Source organism: Empidonax traillii, unplaced genomic scaffold (genome assembly GCF_003031625.1).
Source record: "Empidonax traillii isolate 1590-97213 ecotype Southwest subspecies unplaced genomic scaffold, ASM303162v1 scaffold311:size671644, whole genome shotgun sequence".
Classification (NCBI taxonomy): domain Eukaryota; kingdom Metazoa; phylum Chordata; class Aves; order Passeriformes; family Tyrannidae; genus Empidonax; species Empidonax traillii.
The window spans coordinates 420,126-440,181 of record NW_020955504.1 but is presented as its reverse complement, the minus strand read 5'-3'; the positions used below and the strand labels follow the sequence as shown (position 1 = coordinate 440,181).

The following is a 20,056-nucleotide window of genomic DNA, read 5'->3' as shown; positions in this document are numbered from 1 at the left end:
GGCAAAGGCATCCACCTCATGTGCTAACAATGGGAATTCACATGGAAAAGTGTTTCATTGAAGTCAAAGGGGCTCAAAAATAGAGGGATATTGCACAAATATCTAAATAATTAAGGGATTTTAAGCTCGATTTTTGCTCCACCTGATGCCAGACTCATCTAGAAAAAAAACGTAAATCATGTGAGCTACCTATTTGTACCTCACACACTTAGGTCAAATATCTGCCAGCACAAACCACATATCTCAGATACTTAAAAGAAAGAATAATTTCACATTTGTCATAGTTTAGGACTCCCCAATTCAGTGCCCCACCAAGACTCTCCAAACCACTCTCTCTTGTTCCTCCTGCTTTCCCTGCCCCCTCCCTGCTGCAGTGGCATGGAGAATAGAATTGGAGACACAAAATGCAAAGATCATGGGTTGAGATAAAACGATTTACTGTAAAAGGCAACGAAATAAGAAAACAAACAGAAACAGCAATGAGACAAGAACAATCAGTAACAACACTAATGACAGAGGGTACAACAAAAGAAATAATTCACACAGAAAAAAAACCCTGATAACAGACAAAACTGGACAGCTCCCACACATTTACTCAACCAGACTGCAACCCCTTCTGCCCAGAAGGGATTCCCTTTTCCTCACCCCTGTAACATGTGAAGAGGAATAGAATAACCTCCAGCTCCTAGCCATGCCCCCTCCTACTACTGCAAAAATTAAGCCTGTCCTGGCTGGAACCAGGACATCATCTCTCACTTTTTTTTTTGTCTGAGAATCCGAGAGTTTTCTCCAATGGCCTATGAAATTTCTGAACCACTTGTTCATTCCCACTTGCAAATTCCAACGCTTATCTACACTGATGCACCTATTTGCAGGCCATCAGTAAAACAACCTTAATGAAAGGAGGGTGAAAAGTCTCATCTGAATGGTGAGTGTTGAGGCACCAATGTAATGGCCAGTCTTCGGGAAGGAAGGACCGGGGAAGGTCTTTACACCTTCCAGCCTGCACATTGGATTTTTTAGGTGAGACACAGTGTGCGTGGAACTGAGCGAGCTTGGACGGTGGCAGCGAGGTCCTCAGGACGTAGATGGATTGCCTTACAGGGCTAATGAGCTCCATCTGCCCGGGGAGTGTCCTGACCAGGAATCGAACCTGGGCCTCGGCGGTGACAGCGCCGCGTCCTTAACCACTAGACCACCAGGGGCTCCCAATATGAACAAGTTAATTCCACAGCACCTGTGCTACCTGGACAGTTAGGGTGAGAATGAAATTTATAAAATATCCAGAGTGTCAAAAGCATGAGAGATTTAGAATCAGCAATAAAAGCTATTCCTCTTCTCATTTCCCTGATGTAAGGTTGTGAATGTTAGACAACTAAGTACACTTAGGTGAAGAACAGTTGACAGATAGACAATAGACAGTATGGATTTAGATAAAACCTCACTTTTATAGATATGCAACTATCTATTAGTACTAATGCTGAAGGAGTTATGGCACTTTCAGAGAATTCATTCAAAATTCAATTTTAGTTTCTAAAGAACATGGTAACATAAAATACTGAATGTAAATTTACACTGACCATGAGAAGGTGCTACAGGGTCACACGGTATAAATATTCGCTGACAATTCAGTAGCTTTGAGATTCCTCTCAGTAACAACCAATCTCATCAGCCCTGCTAGAGACAATGTGCATTTCTGAAATCTCACATATTTAGTTACCAAAGCCAGATGCTTCTTCTGAGGCAAGCACAAGTATCCACACCATAAACAGGATTTTCTCTGTGGTTAAAACATAACAAGTGCTAAAGCAGAAGTGCACAAACTGCTTTCACAAAAACAGTATCTGTGCAGCTGCATATTTCACTACTTGATAGAGAATGATTAATCCACGCAATCAGCACTGATAAAGACGAGAGCCTGTCATTCCCAAGACTGAATTGATTATCTAAGATGAAATCATACCAGTGTTGTCATCCAGCCATACTGCTGCTTCCAGTCCATCTCACTCGCAAGACATGACCTTAGTGCAAATTGGTGCCATTTATTACACAACCTTCTTTCTCCTAAAACTATCAACAGCAAGGTTTTTACCAAAATGTAATTTAGCAGTGTTTCATTTCTGCTAGCCTTTCCTCATATTACCTTCACTCTCCATCTCTTACATCAGCTATAACAGCAGACTTCAGATGACCAGTTTTCCACATAGGGCTTCCATGGACAGCAGATCAGCTTCCATAGACCCTCTGTCACCTTCCTTTCCTCTGCTGCTCACACTCACCCACATGCCAGTGCAACTGTGAGGGCAGCACCACTGCTTGTGCAGCTGCACATACCAGAGAAAGTGATGCAGTCTAAAACATAACGTAGGAAAAAATACCTATTGCATCCCATATCAGTTCACATATCCAATTTACCATAAAGGTAAAACCAGTATAAAGCAGGAAGAATTGCTCAAACTGTTCAAATCTTATCCCTGAAATGTACTAGCAGAAACAGCAGGTTGGGGCAGGGACACACAGCTTGGCTAGGATTCCTAAAACCAATCTTGTTGCCAAGTATTAAGTGAAACAAAACATGCAAATTAGCAAGGATCTAGTCTGGGACTGTGTTCAGATTCCCATCTCTTGCATCCTAATTTGGACACCTGACTTTTTAAGCTCTTTGGCCACTGGAAAAGGAAGTAATTTTTTAACTCCCCATAGCCAGTCCCTGTGACTGTTGAAAACAACCCCTGTTCCCTTCCTCCTTCATTTCTTCTGCTTTTAAACATTTCCCCCCGACTTCCTAACCAAAAGAGTCCAACAGAAAACATCTCTGAAAACCCAGAGACAATAGCAGTAAGTCCCCAGACACACTACATTCCACTAAGTTGCAGCTAAGCCACACTACTATGAGAAGCGCTAGTTTAAATGGAATACTGTAGGTGAATGCCCATGTGTGTAGCACTGTTTGAAAGGATGTCTTCACATTTACACAATATAAATATTTAAAACTACTTTATTCTCTGACAAAACTTAAGATTCTGTTGGAAAAAAAGTGTTTAAACCAGAGAATATACAATAGCACTATTCACTTGTAACTTACACATGCTTGAGATTCTTTAATTCACTTTAGCCTCACTGCCTATTTTTAATTATGAGATCACTAGTTTAATTACAAAGTAACAACCTCTGGGCTTATTGTTACTATGCTGCTTATGTTTTAACAGAAATTCTTAAAATAATTCAAAATTCAAGGCAGTGGCATTTTTGGTTTTACATTTTAACTTGCACATTCACTGAAAGCAATAAAAAAGAATCACTGGTTGGCTAAGTGAAACAGTATGCAGACATCACTCACTCCTCTTCTTGGGAAGCTGCCAAATGAAAACATGATGGGAGTATGGCTGAAGGTGCTGTGTGGGGTGACAGAGTGCAGTGCTAAAACAATAGCTGACTCTGCACATTCAAACTCCTACTTCTAGCTTTTCCCTCGGATAAAATAAAAACACATTTATTAAAGTATCTGTATATTCTAGTTCCAGAAGATCTGTGGCTGAGTCTTTAGCACTCCTCTTCCTTTGTTGGCACAGGACAAGAGTTTGTTTTTTAATTTGTGGAAAAGCATATTTAGTCAAGTTAAACAGTTTGTGAATCAACACCTAAGCCTGTGGCCTTAGAGATTTATTTTCCATTTCCCCAACTTTGAAACCCCAGCTGTGCTCTAAGAAAATTGCTTTACATGAAGAATAGGGAAATAATGAAAATAAACATAAAAGTGCGGTGCCGTCAAGAGCCTACATCCACAAACAAAGAGACAGAGTGGAAGGAAGATAGCTTCCAACCCTAGAGCACCCAATTCAGTGAAAGAAGTGTCCAGACACCACTGAAATCTCTTTGATAGGAGTGGGAGGAGTGGGTGGTACAGCCCTATGGAATTCCTCTTTAATGTGGCTTCACTGCTAGATGGCTTACTAGCAGTAGAGGGAAGGGGGAAATAATTTAAAGATTAGCTTACCCTGGAGGGCAGCACAGCCTGCATTTCAAGATGAGAAATGATCTCCATCAATTATCAAGAAAAGTTTCAGTGAGGAGCATACATAATTTTATTTATTCCTATCCCAGTAATGCTTAAAGACTTTCCATTAAGTCCACGTGTGATTGAACTCTGTGCTGTATAAGAAAAACACAGAAGTTATTTGCCTCCTAGGCAAATGAGCAGAGGTATGTTGGGCTGATGTGACAGCAGACACACGATGGATGGCTTGTGTGGCTTAGCGACTTTGTGGTATCAGTGGAAGAAACAGAAAATACCCCTGACACCCCCCCCCCCCAACTGCCCATTCAATCAGTGGGATTGAAAAGATGACAAGTGTACAAACGATGAGAAACATTGTGCCTCAGGTCATTCCCCAGGAGGTCAGCATCCTCAAACCCAGGCCCACATGAGCTCTTCTTGACTGTGCCTTCCTCTTTGAGCCTCTCCTCTCCTAGTACATACACCAAGGAGCCTTCTTCTCCACTGACAGGGCTCTTCCTCCTTCATTACTCACACCTCATTCTTGCTATTGGAGGCCATAGCCAGAGGGTGGAAGAGAAAATAACAAACAGAGAACAACTCCCAGCAGAGCTTTCCTTGTTTCAATGCTGTCCTTAGACCCCTCTGAGTGACCCATTGTCTGTGACAGCTGAAGCGAAGACTGGAAGAAATGAGACAAGCGAGAGCCCACACCATACTGCCACAGCACAACTGTGGCTACCCCTGTGGGGTCAGCACAACCCTGCCTAACTGTGGGCTCAGATGCTCCAGATTTGCCCAAGTTATTATTATGCTCCCAGCAGGGGAAGAAAAACACAAGTGCTGAGGTTGCTAACTGCTTGAATGCCTCCCTGAGAAGTGAAGCTACTCAACCTCATTCTCAGTGGACAGCCCCAGGCTGAGAAAGATCGCCTTTGTTCTGCAGGCAGGCCAGGCAATACACTGTACTCATCCAAAATAGTTGTGCAATCAACTTTCACAGTATAACCTGAAAGTATTTTCATTTATCATGATATTACCTAAAGGCAGAGAGCACTGTCAAAAAAAGGTGTCATCTGACAAACTTGGAAGACTGAAACAGGCCCTTTTCCTCCCTCCAATTTTTGACCTTTACACTCTTCAATTTAGCTTTCCAATGCAGCATAAATCAGGTGATTTGAGGCTCTTCAATAATACTTGTCATGTTACCGTGTCATTCTTTTAAGAGGACAATGCTAACTTGTTGACCAGCCAGATATGCTGATTTAGCCTCATGCCATATGCTTATCTTTCTCTTCTTTTCCATCTCCTGAGCCCACTGCACTACAGCTGCCTTGCAGGAAGGGGCAATGTAACTCTTAAAAACCTAATGTCTGCTTTCTTTCAGACCTATGTTTCCTGCCCCAGGTTGAAGAGGGCTCCTGTAAGTCAGGGAAGAGTTCACCGCAAGAGAAAAAAGACCAGGATAGTGGAAGAAGGCAGGTTACTCAACAGGCAAGCAACCCCTGGCCCACTCAAGAGTGGCCAGAGAAATTTGGGAATGGGATGCGTATGTTTCCATCCTCTCCTTTCCTCCCCCATGTTATCTAAACTTACTTTTAATGGGTCAGTCAACGTTATTTTGAGTAATAGCTTTCTGCTGCAACTTACAGACCCATACTTCAAGGAAAGTGAACCCAGAAGGGAAGTCAACAGTGATAAGAGGGTTGATATTTTGATATTTTCCATATGTAGCATGAATATATGTTAAAATAACCACCACAGACTATTTCATAGAGAGTTCACAAGGCCTTTAAAAAAAACCCATCCTTGAAGCACTGAAGGGAAATACTCTGCAAGAAAACAACTCAACAGTAAATTAAGAGCGGTTATTGTGCAGAGGGGACAAAAATCCATACTAAACCCACACAATACTGTAGCATTTATTTCAATTACTGCCAGTAATCTTTTAAACTACGTTATAAACTCTGGAGCCTATCATATGAAAACTCATCCTTGCTCTGAACTACCCACCTCATCCCATGCAATTCCTAATACTGTAAGCATTTCATGGTACACTGTAACTGTTTATGTCATTTTCTTACATTTCTATGGCGGCAACGGTGCTGTCTATACTTGTCAAAGGTCACATCTTGTACTCCATCTATGAAACTACACTGGTACAGATACAGATTCCCAGAAACATGTATGAGCTATTCTATTCTCATTTCAACTCCTGAAAAATATTTGTTCATCAAATAGCATATGTCAAAGAAATCCTTGCTAGAATCAAGACCAAAAAAAAAAGACAAACTACAAGCATCAGCCACTTGATTAAAAAAAAAAAAATAAAAAAATGCTAGCTTGCCTGCTTAGAGAAATAAATAAAGAGAACCTGAAAAGCTATCTAAAAGTGGGACTATAGAACACTGTGTCATGGAGCTAAACCCAAGGGAATTTAAACAGACCAAAACAGATGCTTCAAGGAATATAATTAGCACAGTCTTACAATTAGACTAGCTTGCTATGATACTGAACAGGACAGCTTAGGAGAGCCTGAGTCCTGAACTGACACAACTGTGTTGTGTCCAATGTCTAAAACTGCTCATTCAGTGCATGCTTGGACATCACAAAAATGGTATAAATGTATAACCATACCTCAGGATTCAGAAATAATAATAAAAAAGCTAATCTTCAACTTTTTACCAGCATTTAACAGATCTAAAAAATACTTTCTTGTTCTTCTCACATTATATACATTAAACCTTTCAAGGAAGCCTTTGTTTGCAGAGATAAATTTGGAAATTACATAAAGCACTGGAGAGATGCATGCCATTTGGAAAAAAACAAAACTAAGAGAGCACACTTGACCTGGACTATCCTCTAATTAAATCTCTGACTGTATACTAATAACACAGTCTACTGCAAACTTTATTCTAAGCAGTTAAAAAGGATATAAATCAGTTTTACATATAGGGGGTTTAATTTTTTTTTTTTTAAAGCCGGGGTGATGCTTTCTAACAAAACATCAAATTATTGAATGAACCTGTTTTGGCCATAGTGGTCTGTGCTGTTGGAAGTTGTTCTAATTACAGCCAGTTTTAGAAGCAAATTCTGATTTAGTTTTCCAGACATGAAAACAAGGTGCACAGACAAAGGATTAAATGGAGACATAGTAAAAGGAAGAGTAATTTCATAAAGACAGACTGATATATGAATGACATGGTAGTGGTTTTATACAGAGCATTTCCCCTCTTTGACCTTCTGAAGGGGAAAGAAAACAAGAAAAAAGCCAACCACAGCTCAAATCCCTTCAAACTTGAGGCAACCAGAACATAATAGTGTTCAAGTAACTGGACAAATCTAGCAGTCAGATGAGGGATAGAATTATGTCCTTTCACTTACACCCCCTTTAGGCAAAACGATAGGGGAAAATCATCTGCCTGAATACCACTTTAATACCTCTTATCTTTCTTAAATTTCTTAAATTTATCCCTTTAAAGAGTAGAAGTCACCTCCAAAAAAAATCTTATTACAATCTTGATTAATATCTGGGCAGGCTCATTTGGGTGAGGTGGCTTTCCTTCACTTCTCTGTGAGCCTAGTAACCAACTGACCTACATACTGTACAAGTGACAGCATTGCTGTTTCACTCTCCTGCTCCAACTGCTTCATTCCCCATCCTTTGCACATTAAGAATGAAACAGAAGCCTGAACTTTACTGTTTTTGTTGGCCTGAATTTACTTTCTTTACAGTATTTAAAAATCTTTATATGTTTTTATAAAATCCCTTCAATATATTTTTGAGGATTATAATACTTTTCTGAAGTTATGGGATATTAAGTTGATGTAAAGTTGTGATTCATTCCCTTTGTGCTTAAGATCATGCTGTTTATGCAACATAGCATGAAATGGTGTGCCTGGGAAAGACATTAAAGTAGAAACCAATCTCATTTTCTTTAGACTTAGAGTCCATCCTTACCAATTCTTTATACTCATTCATACCACAAGATTATAAACTACACGGTATATAGTAACATCAGAGCCTAAGGATGTGACTTGGCCAATGCTAATGTGCTATCTCTGTAAGACAAGTGTCCAGTGGGTAAAACTATTGCCTATATTTCTCAAAGAATTTTTTTCTCTGTGTTATTACACAAGCCCCATAAGATGATAGTTTCAGTTTCCAGAGCACTTCAGAAGAGACAAACTTAGAAAGGAAGATACATTGCTCATATTTTAGCTGTAAGAAAGTTGCATGGGCAAAATGCCTTGAGTAGATGCAGCAGCACTAATATTCCCAACATATTTCCCTCTATTCTGTCAAGGCACTGATTAATATTGATAGGAGTTGTCTGGATTACTGACATTTTGAAAAACAGCGGGGGACACAGAAAGAAGAAATAAAATGGGTGCAACAGATACAGGGTACATATCAAGGAGAGGGGAGAATGAAAGACAACAGTAGGTCATATCTACCTCAAGTTGAACTTTTTCCTCGAGAGGAGACTCAAAACAGGAACCTTCAGCCATTTAAAAGAATGAAACTGAGGTTCTTTTGTTAAAAAATATAATTCAAACCTTTTCTAAAGAAACTTAAGCAGTACAGTCAATTAAGACAAAGGATCTGAAATCTGACAGCCCTTGTCAAATTGGCTCCAAAGCCTTGGAGCCAGAGAAGTCTGTTTGGCTGCCCGGATTTAAACCCACCCACATTTGGATGGCTAGGAAGATCCTGAGAAATGACATTTTTGGCAATATGTCCCTCTCCAAATGTTCTGCCACCACGGTGGTACTCCAGCATGGAGCTTCCAGGAGCCCAAGCAGCCCTTCTTTGTAAGCTACTCCTCTTAACAGCTCACAATGCTGCAATGTTACCTTGCAGACAACTGAAATAACAGTCTCCAAGACATGGAAAAAGGAGTCACTACCTCTGGCAGACATGAGACTGAAACTTGGATCACACTATCATTTGTTAGGTTATCTAACTGGCTAAGCAAATTAGACACAAAAGCCCCAGGAAGCATCAGAGAAACAATGATAGGTGGAGGAACCCTAGTAATGTAATCGGTGAAAAAACCTAATCAGTGAAAAGTAGAGCACTTTGAACTGCCTGTTTCCTATCCAAGGGGAAGATGAGACTACTGTCCTTGGTGTGAAATGCACCAAGGTGAATCATTGGGGAGACTCTTTGATCAGAAAACTTCGTAAATGAAAGGAAGTGATTGCCTACAGCAGCACATGACTCTATGGGATGTATGAACAAGCGGATTTTGAGATGGTGTAAACCTTATGATGTGATTTTTGAAGGGGATCATGGGAACGTGTAAAGATTGTTTAGTACAAGGAGCAAAGATGGGGAAAGGGAGTAATCAAGGTGGATCGAAAAGGAACAAGTGTAGGGAAAAAATAAGTGAAATGAGGAAGAAGGTGCCAGTTGGGTGTAAAGGTGTCTGCCTTGTCAGCAGTCTGACTAGCTGAGCTCTTCGCTCAAGGACCACAGTCTATACTCTGTTCTCATTAAATCTGATTTCTGACTCCCTTCTGTGGGGGTGTGCTCTCTGCTCTAGATCTGTATGTTCGAGCATTAGAGAGCAGGAAGAAATGACCGACTGCCAGCAGCTGGAGTGAGCCATGAAACGCAGGGGCTTGTGGACTCTGGTGCCATCAGCTGGAGCAAGGCAAGGGGACTGGGAGCTGTCCCTGGGTAGACTGAGGATTTAAGGCCAACAGCAGCAGTGACCCACATATTGTGTGTGCCATATTGTACTAGCAGACTCCAATCTGATCATCAGGAGAGAAGGAACAGGACTGGGTCACCTCTGCTCTTCAGGTTCATCTGAGAACTGGGTTGTGTAAGCAGGTGCTGCTAAAGGCAGTGCTTTTTCTCTGTGTTGACTCGGCTGGGCAGACATGCAGGATGAGTGAGGACATACTACCTGTTACGTCCTTCTCATACAGAGAGTAAACGCTTCAGGAAGCCACAACGTGGTGCAATACCCATCACATTCAGAGCACTAAACAACAATCATTACCAGCAAGTATCCTGCTCTCTCATTAGACAAGCCACAGATTGTTCTCTGCCGCTTTTGCGATTTTAAACCAAAGCAAGTTCCTTTCCAAGTATATTGGATAACTGTTGCAATGTTCTTCTTGTTTTAACTCTGATTCTGATGCAGAATCCTTTCATTTAAAAAAAAAATAAATTCTTACCTCCAAGCTGTAGAGATATTTGAAACTGTTTTTCTGACTGGCCGCCTTTTCCACAGCTTGAGCTAATTGTACTGCTCCTCTACCACCAGCTGACCAGTGATTGCAGGGTACAGCATCAAATGCTCCAGACTCCTTTGCAATCTTACACACAAGATCAACCTCAGCAGGAGAGTCAGTTCTGCCAAGCAAACAGTTCCATCTCATTATTTTGTTTAATTAGTTCTCTTTTATAACCTTATAAACCTAGCCTTATTCCACCACCAGCAATAGTAAAGCAAGTCTATATAGAAATTGTGCCATATACATAATGCATTTATACACAGTATATGTATTTAAATGTTACAAGAAAACTCTTTGTAATTGTTATAGCTAATTAACATGGAAGATTATCCGTTCCATTATAGTACATACTTTTTGTTGGTTTTAAAACCTTAAGAACAAGCTAAGGAGTTAAATATCTTTATATTCATGATGAAAAATGGAAAATTTTCAACAACTTCTTTCTTTTATGCCAAAATTCATCAATTTAAAAACCAAGAAAAGTGGGAAATTTGAACTGTGTATTTACTCACAAGAGTAATCAAAGAATAGACTTACTTGAAGACGTTTAGAGCAACCACAACAGGAACTCCAAAGAGCTGAGTAATTTGAATCTGTTTCTGCAGATTACAGCAGCCATCAGCTACCAGCTGGAGGTTCTGTGCAATTAAATAAAAATTAATGGAAATGGTAACATACATAAAGTCTTCTCCAGCCAAAGAATTTTCCTTAAGTTAAAGTGAACAAAACAGTGTTGATCATGACAGTTGCAGGTTAAGTGAAAAGCTTCCAGACAAAAGAATTTTTGCCCTTATTAATTTTTATTTCAACTAATAAGCAACAGACATATTTAAGTAACTAGCAGTGTACAAAGTTTCTGCATGAAACCACTGTGCTCTTCTGGGACATCAGAAGATGGTATGGCTGATGACAGGTTGCTTGTCATGATTGTGAAGGAGCTGTTAGTCTCTTACTTGCAAAGTTTGTAAAGCTACAGTAGTGGGGTGGGGATTGACATACAGATGTGTTAGATACGTAGTTTAATCTATATATACATACATATCCCAGATAAAAGCACATTACTGGATTTCCTTATTTACTCTTTTACCTCACACTTTGTGGACCTTAATTGCAACAAAACACATATCCTTAGCTTCATACAAGAAGACGACCAGAATTTGGCTACAGTGAAGTGATGAAGAAAACAAACCAGGAGAACTCACACTTGTTTGAAGAATGACATTCAATCCCAAACATGAAACAGAGATTCAAGTTGTTTAACGAACAGATTATGCTATCATTAGTTTCAGGGAATGTTTTTGACACCTACATCACTCTGCTCTCTTTCTTCTGTATGATCAGCCTGTATGCTGATCAATCTGAAAACTTAGTGGTCCCAGAAAAACTACTGAAAAAAGGTTATTTTTCAGCTTGCTCAGTTCCTCTCTACAATCCATCATGCAGTCACACAAATAACACATCCAAGAGGGATAACAGAATGGGGCTGAAGGAGGATGAGATGGCTCTACTTGTTGGCATTGCCTACTAAAGATGCTCACTGAATGTCAGCATTAGAGCGTGCTACTGTCAAACCTGAAGCTTCACGCTATCCAGCCAGAGGAACAAGAAGTTCTGATTCTCCCTACACCACATAATTTTGTTCCTTTAAACAAACCTCTCCTAATTTTTATAACCGATCCACTTACCTCTTCTGTGTATTCTTTCTTCAAGGGGGCACCAGCAGTTACCTGGGATGATAAAAAAAATCATCACGAATTGACACTTGTCATAACCCTAGAGGGTCTGGAAATGCACTTCTGCCTACTTTCTATACTGACAACACACATATGGCATACAACATGATAGCCTGTCTGCAGCTTCTGTTTTATTTCACCAGTACACAAAGAATACCAACATTTCCCATTGCATTTGGGTAGCAAGATGCCGCAACTAGTTGCAAAAGACAGTAAAGGAGAGGTAATTGGATTTCATTCTACATGTTGTTACAGGATATCAGCAGTACAAAGACAACAGACAGCAACCTCCAACAGCTGGCTGAAGAAATAACAGCAACACAGATGACTAGAAGAGGAACATCATCTTTTAGTGTCCTGTTATCACTGCCTGTGGCAAGGAACTGCATGCAAGTAATTTACTTTGCTGGAAAGCACAAAGGTATACATGCAAAGAGTATCACCAGGATACTACATTGAGTCTCCAAGGACTACATACATCAATCCCAGGCACTGGACTTACTCACTTTTGTTTCTAGTACTGGTCCAGTTTATAGTTAACCTCCCAGTAAAAGTATCTGGTACTCTACATGCCTCTGTGATGAATGCATTGCATTTGTAAACAAACAAAAGCTTTAAACTTCTAAAGATGCAACTCAGACAAAAATAGAAACAGTTACTAAGACATATTTAAGTCCTATTTTTGCTAGATTGAATGGTAGCACATGTGACAATATGCCTGCCTTGTAAGGAATGGAGGAATGTAATTAAAAATAAAGAAAAGGTGCATTAGAAGTGGACTAAAATGACAGAAAGTCCTGTAATTATATCAACCTGAAAGACTGAAAAAGGACAGCTCAGCTTTCACTCTTAGAGATGTTTTGCTGTAAGGGAGACCATGCATTCCAAAATTTTGTGGCTGTGGAAACAGCTCTGGTATTTTCACCCAGTGAGACTGTTTCCCTGGCAGCATCACTCTCTAGCATGCTGCTGGGCAGATGAAAGTGTTTTCAGGAGTTAATTTCAGTGTCTGTCTACTTGGCCAGCAGAGCTGGCTAGGAGAGTCTGATCTGACTGCACAATTGAGGAGCACTTCTACAATCAGTAATTGGTAAAAGTCTCTTTGTGGCTTAAATAGCAAAAAAGGATACACTGGTGACTTTTGGTATACCAGGAAAACATTTGCAAAATTTTATCAGTTACTTCAGCATCTCTGAGGAAATTAACTTGAGCAAAATAAAAGGACAGAAGGGGTAATGAGTACCCATTAATGGCGTGAAAGAAATCTCAAAACCTTCACTAACAGTGTTCTCTACTTCCACTCACACAGTGCAACCCGAATTCAATCTCATTCCTCCTCAGCTGCCAAATTTCCCAGCCTGTGACTACTTCAATGCACTTTATAATGCTATTTCAAAAGGCAGGAAAAAGAATATAGAAATTTATCTCTTATAGCTTTTTTTTTTTCATGTGAACAAACTTTCCTAGCTCGGGAAGATACAGTACTTCTTCAGAGCTCTTTCGTCCCTCTTCTTTCATTTGTGCCTTTCCTGCATTAACTTTAGAGTTTACATCTATATAATGAGGTATCTCAAAAGGGTTATCGAAATACTGCCCCATAGGCTACCCAAAATATTTCTTAAATCAAGATATTTTACTTATTTCAAATATTAGCAACAATTTTATTTTCCAAGAAAGGTGCAAAAACTTACATTTGGCCCACCTCCATGCATCTTCAAAGCCCTCACTGTTGCAACAAGTACAACCACATTGGGAAACAAGCCAGACGCTCTGCATTTGATGTTGAAGAATTTCTCCATCCCAATGTCAGCACCAAAGCCAGCTTCAGTTACTGTTAAACATTAAAAAAACAAAACAAAACCGCACATTAAACATGCTTTTGCTTAAACACTGGGGGATATTTCTCCTTTAGCATACAGTGCACTTAAATATACACCAGTATTCAGTTTTGAACGACCTTTCAAATAGAGGTCTATTTACATTACTGAGTCTGATTAAAAATCTATTCCCAACTCAGAAATAAGTTCTCTTATTCTTGATATGTACAATATGTCATCAAAAGTAGTCACATGGGGGGGAAAAAAATCCAAGCAATCTAAATTAGTTTGAATCAAAGTATTTAAAAAAATCTAGTCCTCTAAAATCACTGTTTCTGTGCAACTACATTTGAAATGTTTGCAAATTCTCACAGATTTAAGATTTTCCTATATTACTTATCCTCCTTCGATTTCACTAAAGATGTGTTTTCATCACAACTACTGGACCCAAATTCTTCTAAGTTTGCAGAACTTCCGGTCATCTCTTGCTTTTGTGGAGAGACTGTTTAATTATAGACACAAACCAGCAGTTACAGTCACAGTATTGAATATGCTGTTAAACAGTGAATTTAATAATGGGATTTTGCACCAAAGAAGGCACACATGAATGTAACATGACTCAAGAGAAAAATCTGTCCAGAATTAGGATACACCTGGCAAAGTATTTTTAGTGGAGCTACAAATAAAGAGAAAATCATCTGTATTAAGTTGTATCAGTCTCTTCAGAGAGAATTTTCTCTGATTTCTCACACATAAATTATTTCAATTACTTCTTTTAAAATCCAAATAATTTCTTTTTATTAGACAAACACAAGCACAAAGCAAATTAAAAAAAATTCAAGGGATTAAATCTCCCATTGGTTGAAAATTTGCCAATGCAACAATTTCCCACCAGAACACGCTAATGAATTGGGCTCAATTCATGATGCCTCTGAAAGATGTGAAGGGACTTTCAGGCTGACAAGTCAGAGTGGGAAAACACTTGCTCCAGAGGCTTCTCAACTTGACTCCAAGCAGGGCTGGTAACGTGTTCTTATAACCCTCATAATCAATTTGTTCAATCAAGCTGATTGAACATTTCAGAATCGGAAACCTTCAGTAGGGTCAAGGAGGAGGAGGTACAGATCTGCTCTGTTGCTGTGGCAGAAAGTATCTCTCTGTTGGCAGCTGACGCACTTTAGGAAGTCACAGCCTTTGGGCATTTGTCCTCACCCCACTGGTCTTTTTCCACCTCTTCTTCATTTTGCACAGGCCTAAACAACTGCCTGCGTGGATATGCTCTGAGGGAGGAAATGGCTGCTGGGGCTGGGAGAGGAAGCAAGCGTTAGCAAACAAGGGGGTGGTGAGGGGGGCAGCGATCTCTTGAAATAGTATCGTGGCAAGTATCATGATTAACATTCTCCTAAATCACTGTAATAAGTATATAATTTTTTTTTCTGAATAGCCCTGAGAAAAACAGAAAAAAAAAAAAAAAAGGAGGTTTACACAAACACAGTAATTCATAAGAGCAAAGCTGATGTCAGGATAAGTCATATTAAAAGTAGAGCCAGGGATCACATTTCTGCTTTCCAGTAACCCTTATTCTTGTTCTCCAGTCTTATGTGGCATAGGGTGATTAATGAGAACTCTGAATCAGGAATATATAACCATGATCAATCCTTAATATAAACAACAGATAAACTACCAAGTGCTTGAGAGGGTGGGAAAATAGTCTCTTCCAGAGACTGCCAGCGTATATACATAGCAGTCTCCTAAGATTTCCAAACAAAGTTTCCAGGGAGTTAATCCATTTCATGCCAAGCCTTTTCAAGGGTCAATTTTCCTTAGAGAAAGGGGGATTGCAACTCTGCCTTTCACTGGGAGAAAAGCAGAGATGTCAGCCTTCCAGTAAATACAGCAACTGCTCACACAGTACTTCATGGTTCTCTCGGGGAGGTACAAGACACCCTTTGGACGGTGTAGGCAGCCATGGCAAATGGCCAGGAGAGCTATGGGGAGGCCACCTATCTGAGCAGCTGTGCATATTCGTCTGTTCTTTGCAGTGCTTTCCTTTGATAGGGAGGGCAAATTGTGCATTTGCCTAAACAACCCAAATACTGTATCGACGTCTGAAAAGCTAACACAACACCAGCTATCACCGGAGCGTGTGCTACAACATGGGGAATGGAATTTTTTCATTGGAAGCAGAGGAAAGGGAGACGTCAGTGCTTTCTCCAGTGTGCGGAAGGAAACAGGATGTAGTAGAAAAGCTGCCTGGATGAAAGTTGCAACTCCATTTTATTTCCTCCAAGGAATAGTAAGAAGATAGAATATGCCAAGCTATTATAATTTTAAATCTTTGTGCTGAAACACTTGATAAAATTACTTTCAGATTGTTTCCTGCTTTCAAATGAAAGCGTCAATGAAGAACACAGACTATGAATAGGAAGTTTCAAGCTAGTCTACATTTAGAAATCATGAGATAAACCAGCTAATCACTTTAAATGTAGTAACAGAAACTGGGCCATTTATTTCAGTTATGATTTCTCATATATACTTTGTCAACACATGACAATTATAAATTGCAGGTTACCTGACACAGATTTTGGGTAACAAACCTCTGCTTAAGCAGTTGTGATCTGCTCTACCTCAGCTGAAGAAAAGTTTATAACACAACCACTGCTACCTGCCTACACAGTTTTTGCCCAGCTTCAGCTCCCCTGCTCCCTGGATGTTTATCCTGTCCCCTGCCAAGTGGCCTTTTTCCACCCCCATGAATCACGGCTACCTGGGCTGCTGCCCTGCCAGCAGGTAGGGGGTTTGTAATAGATATCAGCATGATGTTAACTGCTTGCTTTTATTTCCCAGGCACAAATGGAGTTCTAAAGCAGCTCTACTGAAAAGTAAAGAGGTAACTGATTTGCCTTCAGCGAGCTCACAGAAAATACACAGGTATTTGCATTGCCAGCCTAAGAACACAACCCCATGGTAAACATATGCAGACTCTGATCAGGGATACTACACTTGCAGGCCCTGCTTTGCATTCTGAATCCCCTTTTTGCACCACCAAGACTCGATGATGATCTGGACAAGTTCTAAAAGATTCTTTTCTGGATGTAATTTTCAGTAAGCAGGGCTCTCAAGATCCTCTCACTGTGTGGTGATACAAAGAACAAAACGTAATTCTACAAATAATCTGCTCTTTCATTTTATACTTTGATTTTAAAGCCCAAGTATCATAAGGAACATTGGGAATGAAGATAAAAAATTAAAGTTTCATGTATCAGCAGTGCACTCCCATTACATTACTTTTAATAGTGGGCCATAGGTCAAACCTAGCAACTAATAAACATATGTATCAGAAGTAAACTGCACCAAAATGATCAAATAAGGTCAAATAATTTGTTCTTATCAAACTTTCATGCAGGGTGACCAAAAGCTAGCATGTTCTAACACATCAGGGTAACTAACCATGGAATCTCGTTTCAAAACAACAGCAGGCAAAACACAACACACAATTACTATAGGTCTTTGTATAGATCACTTACATGACATCTGCTTCACTCACTCTTGCTACAAAATCATCATTTGTTTTCATTCAGAGCCTGAACCCAAAATATCAAAATTAGGTACAAAAGGGAAAGGAAAAGCCCATAAATGGGAAATTAGGCAATAGAGAGAAGTCTGTCGGGTGGTGTAAAGACAGAACAAACTCTTCACTGGAGTCTGTAATTCCACTTCAGGGTTCAGGCAAATGAACATATCATCCTGATGCTTTTTTGTTTATAATTATCACAACCTCCTTCATGTAATTACTGCCTTGCCAAGCACATCTGTGAACCACCTACACATGACAGTAGCTTAAATAGACAGTGTCATGGTTTAAGCAGATAATAGATTTCACCATTATTCTTAATAAAAAAAAATTAATTTTCTCCATCTAAAAACACATCTATTGTGCTGAAGCTGCATAAAGTGGTTCCACATTTACATAGTGCTTGAAAGCCTTACAGAAAGTGATGTTTAGAGTATTTCTTAAAAACCTATTTTACCCACAATTGAACTTCGAGTATACTGAGGGTAATTTCTAGTGAAAGTACCTTCTCCCTAGTCAGCCCTTTCTATCAATAAATCAATGTCAAAATAAAACATTTGTACTATGAAAGGCCAAGTCAGATGCAAAGCTTTAGGACACAAATTGTGAGCCTGGATTCCTGAACAATGTAAAAGGAAATGGAAAATCTGAGCTGCAAGTTGCCATTTACTCCCCACATGTAAACATCTCTGTTCTGGTGCAGCTGTCTGCTGGTAAACTCAGGAAAAGAAGAGTTCAAAGTCACAGAAGCACATGAACTGTGAACCTGGAGCTGGAGGCATGCTAGCTGTAAAATACTGATACATTCTTATTTAAGGGAAAAATACCAAGGTGCAAAACTGCCAAAATAAACTAGGATGATCAGTGATTTTTCTAACAGGATATCATATTTTTGTTAGTATAGCTAGGGATGAATAAGCCAGATGTTTGTCCATTCTGACTCTGGCAATTTTTCGAAGTGAACTTCCATTATTATGACTGATTTTGGAATGTAACAGATACTTTTCCCCCCCTTTTTTTTTCCTCCCCTCCCCCCTCCCCCCGCCTCCTAACAGAGGGAGTTTTCCTGTTCATTTTTCTTTTGACGCATTCTCAGATGTCATGCAACACAGGAACTCTCTGCTACCACTGCTGGACACAAAGTCCAGCAGAAAATGACACATGAATAGGTTAAGGCTGAACATTTTTCATGCCATGAAGAAAATACTTTGCGCTGGTTATCATAGTTTTACATTGTTGCTGTGACGAGTAGAAGAAAAGGTAATTGGAAAAATATTCACCACTTAGTTTAAAGGACCATAAGCTAATTTGAGGTAATATGTACTTTTCACCCTCTACTAAAGAAAGGTGCCAGGGCAGCATGTGCCCTGCAGAGGTCTGGGCACTGGAGACTTATGATTGTTGACCACCAATCCACGCTTTTGATAGAACCAGCAGATATGGCAGTCCTGGCTTCTTAAGACAAAAGGTTCACACATTTAATGGGTTTTCTTTCACAAGAAGTCCTGACCAAAATAAACTTTATTCTCAGAAAGCAGATTATATGACATTATGTTTCACAGTAGACTGCTATTCACTTGAGACTCTCTGAGTAGAAGGCTCTCCAAACATGGATGGAGAGCAGCCCACCTGCACAAGCATCCCCAGAGAAATACGCTATAAATGTGGTTTCTGGTTCCACTCGCGTACCCTTCAAGCTGCAGTACTGAAGCTCTACAGCTTGCAACCTCTCCTAATAAAAACTTCTTTGGAGGAAAAAAGTCTCCTGTAAATTTTCAGCTTCTTCACAAAACCAAAATGCCAGCTGAAACCAAAGATTTCCATCCAAGTACCCTGCCATCATAACCCATGACAGCAGCAGTCAATTCACACTATCTTCCTTCAAAGGAGACTTACCTCCTTTGGCCAAGAGTCTCAGGCCTCCACTGACAGTCACTGCCTCCTGGCAGCAAGGGCTGCACAGGAAACTAGGCTCCCAGGAATACACTTAAATTAAGTGCTGATTCCCTTGGGACTCCATAACAAGCTATTTCAATCTTTTGCTCGGTAACATTTATTTTTCCATACAGGATTAATTTTAACACTGAAATGCAGAGCAGCTTTAAATGAGAAAATAAAGTTTACCGCATAACCTCTCACAGTTACTCACTTTAAACAGCAGTTGCTGCTAACTTTCCAAGAGCATCTCGTACATTAAACAAAAGAATAGGCACAATAACTCATACAGATTATTCCCGGACTATAGACAAAAAAACTAGCAGAAAGTTCATTTATTTACTACAAGCTGGGCAGGAGAAGAAAACAAATCTCAATTCTCTGACAATTAAGGATACAATTCCTCTTTGTGGGTGTTAAAGGCCTGTTTATATATGCATGCTAAAGATGCTGGATTTTAAATGCAGGGTGGGAATCAAACTGAAAACTCCAGGAGCTGACAGGGATACAACTGTGTGACAGAAAGCATGCTCTGCACATCTCCACAGCTCTGCTTGTCTCCTCATCTTGAACATATACAGAAGTGCAGCTGCAGTTATTCTTGCCTAGAAAGCACCAATTTAGGGCATGGTTTTACACTGTGTCTGAACCAAATGAGCACCCTGCCTTGCTGAAAGGTTAATTCCTGTTCAGAAGTCTTCCACCTTTCTCTTCTGCTCCTTCCCTGCTGCCCAGACATCCTGCAGGT

General features: G+C 39.9%; 1 protein-coding gene across 3 annotated transcripts in view; it reads right to left on the bottom strand.

Moving 5' to 3' along the window:
• MTHFD1L (methylenetetrahydrofolate dehydrogenase (NADP+ dependent) 1 like) overlaps positions 1-20,056 on the bottom strand; it is a 143,325-nt gene that overhangs the window by 53,237 nt on the left and 70,032 nt on the right. For all 3 annotated transcript variants that reach the window (XM_027891172.1, XM_027891174.1, XM_027891173.1), the window contains 4 exons: positions 13,674-13,813; positions 11,935-11,976; positions 10,787-10,887; positions 10,190-10,367 (listed from right to left, as the gene is read on the bottom strand). In XM_027891172.1, coding sequence (XP_027746973.1) covers positions 10,190-10,367; positions 10,787-10,887; positions 11,935-11,976; positions 13,674-13,813 — 461 coding nt within the window. The remainder of the gene's footprint in view (positions 1-10,189; positions 10,368-10,786; positions 10,888-11,934; positions 11,977-13,673; positions 13,814-20,056) is intronic.